The sequence below is a fragment of the Fundulus heteroclitus genome, unplaced genomic scaffold (assembly GCF_011125445.2).
Source record: "Fundulus heteroclitus isolate FHET01 unplaced genomic scaffold, MU-UCD_Fhet_4.1 scaffold_80, whole genome shotgun sequence".
NCBI lineage: Eukaryota > Metazoa > Chordata > Actinopteri > Cyprinodontiformes > Fundulidae > Fundulus > Fundulus heteroclitus.
The window spans coordinates 1041441-1050182 of record NW_023397252.1 but is presented as its reverse complement, the minus strand read 5'-3'; the positions used below and the strand labels follow the sequence as shown (position 1 = coordinate 1050182).

The 8742-nt window shown below is 44.6% G+C and overlaps 1 protein-coding gene across 7 annotated transcripts in view; it reads right to left on the bottom strand.

Annotated features, from left to right (window-relative positions):
- Positions 1–1775: 1775 nt before the first annotated feature.
- rxrba (retinoid x receptor, beta a) overlaps positions 1776–8742 on the bottom strand; it is a 37117-nt gene continuing 30150 nt past the window's right edge. For all 7 annotated transcript variants that reach the window (XM_036134372.1, XM_036134373.1, XM_036134374.1 and 4 more), the window contains 3 exons: positions 7355–7446; positions 7130–7235; positions 1776–7041 (listed from right to left, as the gene is read on the bottom strand). In XM_036134372.1, the coding sequence (XP_035990265.1) occupies positions 6894–7041; positions 7130–7235; positions 7355–7446 (346 nt within the window). In that variant the 3' untranslated portion in view covers positions 1776–6893. The remainder of the gene's footprint in view (positions 7042–7129; positions 7236–7354; positions 7447–8742) is intronic.

The window sequence follows — 8742 nt, the reverse complement described above, 5'->3', positions numbered from 1 at the left end:
AACTGGTACAGATCAGCAAATGTGTTAAAATCTCACCTTCTGAGTTCAAACAGCGATTATTCTGTTTATTTCACTGCTTGACTGAACACAAAATAACAGTGAGCAGCAAACCCAGCTGACAAACTGCCTCGTCTCAAGAATGCGCAGCATCAAATAAGCTCTGTTTTCCACACAGGTGTGTGTTTTAATGGCAGAGTGTGGGGTACCTCTACCACACAGGATCCAGCAAATGGCTGGTGCCAAGTGACTTCAAACACCGCTCGTTTATCCAGGGCACAGCAATAACATTCAGCTGCTGAAAAGTGACATTTCTGTAGCAGAAATTAAGAGGAATTTGACCCCGGGCATAAAGGTGTCTTTCTATAGAGCTCAGCCTCACATACCAGAGCGGACGGGAGGGAGGAGAGGGAGAAACAGGAGAGGGAGACCGAGCCAGGAGGGCAGAGAAGATACTGTAAGGTTGGCAAGGCAGAGGAGACAAGGGGGGTTAATTAGACAGAGGTGGATGGAGAGAAGATGAAGATAACCTGACCTGAAGAAGAAACAAGGAGGAAGAGAAGATACAGCTGGAAACAGCCAGAGAGACCAGTAACAATTTAAAACAGAGCAGAGAACTTTAAATAACTCTTGACTTTAGACCCCTTATTCTGAAGCCGAAAACATACCAAATATGTGCTTAATATTATATCATACTCACTTTGGAATGATTACTTGTATTAGGTGGAAATTATTTTTAAATATTCCACCTTTAGAAACTGAAAACTTCATTTTTGTGAACATGTATTTGACCAAGTTATGAGCTGATTCTGTCTTTTTTAAATCTGCTGCTGCTGACTTGGCTGAAAAAGTCTTTCGCTCCTCAACAGAGAAGTCATTGTGCTTGCGCCCTCTGCTGTTGGCGGTTGGTACTACAGTAAAAACCTTCCACACAGGTTGGTTAGCCCAGAAACCTGCAACATGGAAACAAATGCTCCTAAAAAATAAACACTCCTATGTTCCCTAGTCTGCTGACTTTAAGCCAGGAAAACAATGCTTAGTTCATGATTTATAGTATACTTCTTTTTAATGAAATACAATTGGGTTTAAAGGTAATTTGAGGGATTTATAACAAAAGTAACTGCACATCAACTTGACTGTGCAAAAATAACGTGTAGTTATGACGGGGTGGAGAAATGTGGGAAAGTAGATGAATAAAAGTAGATGAATAATCACAACATCTTTTGAAAATGTTTAACCTCGTGTCTGTGTTAATTTCATCAGTGCTTTTGTGACTGGTAGAGGGTAAAAAAAAAAAATCACTGCTGGGTGAAATGTCTCTGCTCCTTTAATCTTAGCTGTGCTGCATCCTTATAGGTGAAGTTGAGTCAAACGGGTGGGGTAGGAAGATGCACCAAGGTTGCTGCTAAGGAAAAACAACTAAGGGGGGAGACAAGAGGAGGTGGGGAAAAGTTAGCAGACCATTGATGTTGGAAGTTTGTCAGGATAAAAGGTCAGTGCTCCCTCTAGAGGTTGACAGGAGGTAGTGCAAGGCTGGTGGTCAGCAGGGGCCCTGGGGTCCTGCTGGACTGAGGAGCGCATAATTTTACCAGGAAACTGTAGGAGCCCAGGTGAGACGTTCAAGTACCACAACAGGATGGGTTTTATGTGCGAGCTCTGGATTCTTTCTAGGTTGTTTATGATTTTTTCTTAATATTCGAACAATTTGGAACAACTGGTCAGTCATGAGGGTGCAGAGTGTGTGCTTTCTCTTAATAATAAACAAAAAACACTTCACATACAGTATTAAAACTTTTACTCGGACATGATACAACAAACAGAAACAAGATTCAGAATTAATGACTGAAAAAAAATATTATTCATATTTTTTTTTTCTTCTTTCAATCCCCAAAGCACACAATAAGTCAATCAGCTCCACGAGGAAAATGGAGAAGAATACAAACAGGACAAAAACGAGACACAAAAGAGGGAGAGAGAAACAGAAGAGTGACAGATTCAGTTCTGATCATTTTTTTTTTCAGTTCTTGCATGTGTTTAATACTTGGTAATAAAAGGAGGATAGCATAGTTGGAGTCGATGGAGACGAGAAACAAGACAAAGAAACATCGTGTGAAGGTTTTTAAGATGAAGAGTAAAAGATTAAGGAAGATCCTAGATCTACTGGGAAATCGTTTTTTTCTTCTATTTATCCTCTCGATCAATAACTGAACGCCTGATCAGTCATTTAAATACTTTCCCCGCTTCTGACCCGACCTTTAAGAATAACCCCCTCATCCTGCAGCAGACCTGCCATACTGGACCAGTCCTTCCTGTCAGGATGTTTCACCGTCCTGGTCGGGGTTTTTATCTCTGAACTGCAACTCTTATAGTTCCCAGCTGTAGTCACAACCACAGCCTAGCAGGTTCAGCCTCGCTCCTATGCATGTCGTCAGGTTGTGGGACCCTATAAAAGCACCAAATGATCAGCTTGAGCACCCAGAGGGGTCCGCGCTCTGGTCCGCCTCTCCGTCCTGTGACCAGGCCTGCCCTCTCCACACAAGCTGCCACTCCCATTCCTATCAGGGCCCCTGTTCAGAAAGCACTACTCAGGCTGAGGTGAGCGCACCGTCTTCACTGTGCTGCTCCAGAATCACCATTTACAGAAGTGACGAGGACTGAGAGGCCCCACATTAAAGATGGCTGCAAACAGCTTGGCAGTGATTGAAAAGTGTGAGGGTGGTGGTTTGAGGGCTGCATAGCACACGCTGGCCCTCTGATTGAAACAGCGGGGGCTCCGGGGGAACGTGCGACGACGCCCTCAGGTCAGATCCTGCCATCCGTTTAAAAAAAAAAAATCTGAACTCATAAAACACAAGAAGTTTCAACAACGTAACAAAGACGGCGACAGCAGTACCGCCACGCAGTCAGAAGGTGGCAGCATGCGTCGGCCTTGAGTGCACACTTGCAATGACAAGCATTTGTGGGCGGGGCTTCGCGATTCACGCAGATCCTCGCAGCTCTGCCGTCAAGTAAAGGTAAGCAAAGAGGGACACGCGGCTCCGAATCCTCGTCTCTACAGCCTCCCGGCGAGAAAAAAAAGCTTCACGTCCTCAAACAGTCCGAGAACCAGAGGTTTTTAGCTGCAAGTCTATTCCAGCGCGAAGCCCGAGCGGGCGAGGCAAGCCGCTGTAGCTACGGCAGCTGAGAGGGGCCAAACCGCCGCCGGGAGGCCCGGCTGTTTTAATAAAGCTCAACATACCAGCTTAGTTTCTTCACTCCACAACGCTCAGCACGTCACAGCCAAAGTTACAGTTTCTGCCAGTTAAAAAGGTGTAGCTGCAGATTAATGAACATAAATGCATAAAAACGCGGTTTAAAAAAAAATAAAACACTCGACTGCCAGCTCAGCAGAGCTAGAAGTGGCTTAGCTTAAGAGCCTGCGCTGAGTCTATAGCTTTCATCACTGCATGTTTCTAAATCATTCAAAGCTAAGCTCTCAGCTAAATAATGACACAAATACAGAACAACCTAAAGCAGAACAAGTAAGGAGGGATGGGGGGGGAAAATCACTGTGCTGCTAATTAATATCATGTAACAGACAAATCAATGAAACAGACAGAAACATGGTGCATATGTAGCAGAATAGCTGTTTAATCATCTGAGTGATCGCCGTTAAATATTCAAAGCGTTTTTGTCCTCCTCCCTGGTCATGGACACCGTGCAGTAGCGGTAGGCTCAAACATTCAAGACAGGAAGCTCCGAAAAGAAACGTTTCAAACAGTCAGAGGAGAGAAAGCAGAGATCCTGCAGTCGGCTTCACCGCCGAGATACGAGGAGGAAAAAAAAAATGCTTGTTATGGGTTCCTGGGGTCCGACTGAACTCTGATCCGGACCACAGAGCTAAATGCTCAGCAGCTACAGAATCACTCTCACTCAGGTGTCAAAGCGGCATCCTAAAGCCACACCAGTGGAGCGCTGAGACTTTCCTACACGGCAGAGACGGCTGGCAGATGTTGGAGGGTCACCTAAATCACCAGGACGCCTCCATCTCTTGCTTTCCTTCGCCAACAATCTTGAGTCAGCAATGCTGCACAAGAAGCTGACCTCTCTGCAAATAATGGCAGCGGAGAAAACGCCACTAGCTTGACCAAACATATAAAGACGGGAGGAAGGCAGAAGTCTACGGTTTAGGCAAACATAATTAAAATAAATCACCCGTTTAACAGGTCAAACCTCTATGCCGCAACAACAGGGAGGCAAAACTCTCTGAAACAAACTAGGGATCATCTGCTGAGCTGGACGCTCAACGCTTCCTCAAACCCTGCAGCTTCCTACGTCTCACCGCTTCAGGTTCTCTCTAGAACCCGAACTCTACAGGAACGCCGCCGTCAGTCGTTCCAGACTGCGGCCGAGCTGATGATGGAGAAGAGAACAAATCTCTGTGCAGCTGAGAGGGGGAACGTCGTGCGACTCGCCTGTTCTTGCATACTGTGTTTGCATTGATGTGAATGAATGTGCAGGCCTTTAAAAGACCACATGGATGATTTAGCACCTGGAAGAAGACAGCTGTACCTCCTCGCTAGAAAAGACTAATTCCTATTAAATCTGCTGACTAAGGAGGCGGCTAAATATACTTTAGTTTACCAACTCTTTAAATACACCGCTGCCTGCAAAGGGAAGTAAATCTGTGCCCCAGTGTTGCTCACATTAGAGGGTGCGTGGAGGGTTTTCTTCTGAACGCGTCGTAGCTGCTTTTGACCGTTTCACCGATTCGGTTCTTCACAAATTGAAATCACAGTAAAATGTCAAGTGCTAATGTCAACAGAGACGTCCAGCCAATGGGTTACTGGGAACGACAGGAAACATTGGCAGAAGCTGGTGCAAAAAGCAGCAATGAGGTGTGGCTCTGGCCCCGGCCAGTTTCATGTTCTCCAGAGATAAAAAAAAAAAAAAACGTCATGTTTGATTAACAGACAAAGAAAAAAAATACAGGAATTTTAATTCTTTGAAGCCACGAGTTTCACTCTCCGAAGTGTGGGGAGACCATTGTTTCTGCAGGAGTTCTCTGTTTTTTTTTTTTTTTTTTGGTATTATTTACAGCTATTGTACAAAAGATTCAAGCAAACACACAACAAAACGTCCAGATCCACAGGTAGTAGGTGTAGGATTTCCTTTATACTGTCGGGCAGAAATAAATGGCCTTATTTTAACACTAGTCAAGACATCCTGTCCTAATACCAACAGGGACGCACCGCCTATCGATCCACGTTCACAGCCAGCGGTCCGAGGTTCTGCTAAATGTTAACACCAGTCGATACCGTCTACACTTTTCCCTCCGTGGCATCGTTTCTGTTTCCAGCCTCCGACTCCTCTGCTGCGTCTTTACGAAGCGCAGCTAACGAGCGCTCAGCACCTTGTTTCTAAAACAGAACAAAGCGAAGCCGAGCCACGTCTTTTAGCTCCGACACCCTCAGCGTACGGTCCCAGGACGCTTCAAAAGTCCGACACGTTTGTTTCCTCAGCGACGCTCAGAAACAAGCCGTCCCGATTATACACACGATTACTGAAAACGATTTCCTCTTTCATGGCCTCTTGGATAAAAGCCGTGCTGCTCGTTAGGGGGCAGACCCTCGTCACGGTTTCCAGCCCGGTTTAAGACCCGACCCGGCCCAAATCTGCACCGAAACTCCACAATCGCTCGCCAAGTTCAACAAGTTAGGTTTGCAATAATGAGAAAAAAAACCTACACTTAGTACCTTCAAGTTCCTCTTAGGTGTCTGGGAAGGGGGGGTGGTCATTTTTAGGGAACAGGAACATTTACACAGTTACAACTCACAAAAGTGCATTAATGACCACGAGAGAAGAGGGGGAGGGGAGGGGGGCGGAAGATAAAAAGAGAAACAAATACTTTTTTTTTCATTGCAAGAAGCTTTACTTCCTGTAAGCTTCAAGCGTCTTTAAAATGCCGAACTGGAGAAAAAAAAATCTAAACTTAAAAATCAAAAGAAAAAAAAAATTATTCAAGTCATTCTTCCTTTCTTACAAAGCCCGCTGTGCGCATCAGGGTGGGGGCGGGTGGGGGGGCTTCGTTTTCTTTTCTTTTTTTTTTTTTTAAACAAAGCACTCCCGGCCCCCTTTTCCTGGATTTCAATGCCTTAAAAAAGCGCTCATTTCATGAGTACAGTACTTCAAAAATAGAAACTCTTAACAAGTTTCTGCGTGAATACAAAGAAAAAAAAATAATATTTCTATGTTTACCCGATTGAATAAATTTGCTCTGATGATGTCTTTGCATGATTTCGTTTCGACGCTGGACAGTTGATTCAAATGCTAAGCACCTGATTTTTTTCAGCTCAAATGGTGAAAAACAAACAAACTAAGCAGCTCGTTCTGAGTAGAACAGAACAGAGGTGCAGCTGGCAGTAGCTGTAAGTAACCAAAGTGAAAAGAAAAGAGGGGAAAAACACCGGTTGTGCAGAAGCAAAAGTCCCACTGAGAACATGAAGATGTGAAAACTGGCGTCTGACTTAAATTAAGACGTTTTGCTGTCTGGGTGTCACGGTTCCTAGAGTCGACACCCCAGCAGAGGAAAAGTGATCACGGGAAACAATAGTGAAAATCCATGCGTGGGTGAGCGTTAGCAACTATTAGCTTCAAGCCTTTTTCTGTGGATTTGTTATATCTTTTCAGTTCCTGTATCCAGTTTCAGTGATCTGCATGTGCATGGGTGGATATAGTGAGCGTGGTGACAGGAAATGTGTGTGTATGTGTGTGTGTGTGTGAACGCTGGCACATTAAAACCAGCAGGTGCTGCAGTTAAGCGAGGCCCAACAGGAGGAGCCAGTGACCAGACACTGGGGGCCGCGGCCATAACCCTGCTGTGCGTCGGATCCGGACCGGGTCTGAGCGCGGCTCCCTTAGGTCAGCTGGTGAGGCGCCTCCAGCATCTCCATCAGAAAGGTGTCGATGGGCGTGTCGCCGATCAGCTTGAAGAAGAACAGATGCTCCAGGCACTTCAGACCGATGGAGCGCAGTGCTGGGAGTCGCAGGAGGAGCTTGGCGAACCTGCAGGGAAAGGAGAGGTGGGTTACGACGGGCGGCGGCAGAAGCGTGACGAAGCAAAACGAACGTTCTGCTTGTGTAGAAGCTTTACCTGCCCTGCTGATCGGGGTATTTCTGTTTGCAGTACGCTTCAAGAGACGCATAAACCCGCTCTCTGAGGAGCTCCACCTCACTGGGGTTGGACAAACCCTTGGCATCTTTCAGCAGGAAAGGAAAAACAAGCCATCAGCGGAGGGAACGAACCCATTTTACATGAAAACAGCCAGAACTTCTCTGTGAATGTGCCGAATGCGGTTAAAGGAGCGGCAGTCTGTACCTGGGTTAAAGAGAATGATAGCCCGAAGGCAGCCCAGCTCTGTCTTGTCCATTTGCATGTCTCTCATTTTGCTTACAAGCTCAGTTAGAACCCTGAAGAGAGAAGAGAAATGCAGTAGGACGGTACGACAATGGTGGCATTCATTAAGAGTAAAGCAGCAGCAACAGAGAGAGTGAAAGAAAAAGAGTGGCGCATTAAAAAAAAAAAAAAAGCGGGACAGAGGAAATGACTTAAAGAAAGAAAAACAGACTACGTGGGCTCACATGGCTCATTCATAATTGCTTCTCAGTGCTGCTATGGCATGGCTGAACTGCTGGTTCTGCATAAGGAAACCGGGACGTTTATAACCAGGGCGGCAGACCTGTTGGCTGACTGAGACCTGTTTTGGTTCAACACGGATGTACATGGAAATGTGGAAAGGTTGGTGTTAAAAGATGCTGAATGTTAAAACTCAACGCAACCAGTGAGGAAACAATAAGAAAAAATACATTTAAATACAGTAATATTTAGATTTTTCAAGTCTTAAAGTCACATTTTTATTTCAGGGATCAACCTTTGATTGTGCTTGGAACCTCTGATCAGTTGATCACCACTTCAGAAACATCAAGAACAACTTTGATTTTATGCTTTTATTACAGTAAAAAAGCTAGTTTTGATGTTTTGAAGAACCCCCCTGTCTGTTAAATTGTTGCTGGAGGAAATGATAAGGCCGTCCCACCTGGAGCGAATACGGTTCTGGTAAACAAACAAACTGACCCGGTTCAATAAGACCTGGAAACCTCTTCCATAATATATTGACAACAGAATTTGAATAGTTGCACAATCTGACCCGCGGTGTAACAAGACGCAAGACCAGGGAAGGAGGAGGGGAATATGAGAGGTTATATGCAGGTTTTTATGGCGGGCTCTTTTTCCTGTCTCGTCTATAATGCAAAAATTAAAAAAAAAGAAAAGAAATAAGGATGGATGTGCATTACTGGCTGTTTTTCCTTGGATTGATTTCTCAATAAAAAGTTCAACTGCAGTTCTAATTTCACACAGATCAGTATTTTTAACAGGGCCAATCTTAAAGTGGTTACAGATTTGAAATAGAGTTGTTTTTATACCTTTATCACAGCTGAATAGGTGCAGCGGTAGTTTAAAGTCTGCAGTATTATGGACTTTGTATTTCCGCTGACAGCTACAGTTGATCCAAAACAATTCACCTAACTGCAGTTTTATTTTTAAGCATCTCATCATTTTCACCAACAGTTAACTAGGTTCCTCTGTGCTTTACTGCAACTACACAGAACATAAATCTGTTAACAGAGGATTTAATTCAAATGCTTTAAAATGTCCCGCATATAGAAACACTGTGGTATGTTGTAGTACTGAAAGAGAAGACTAGC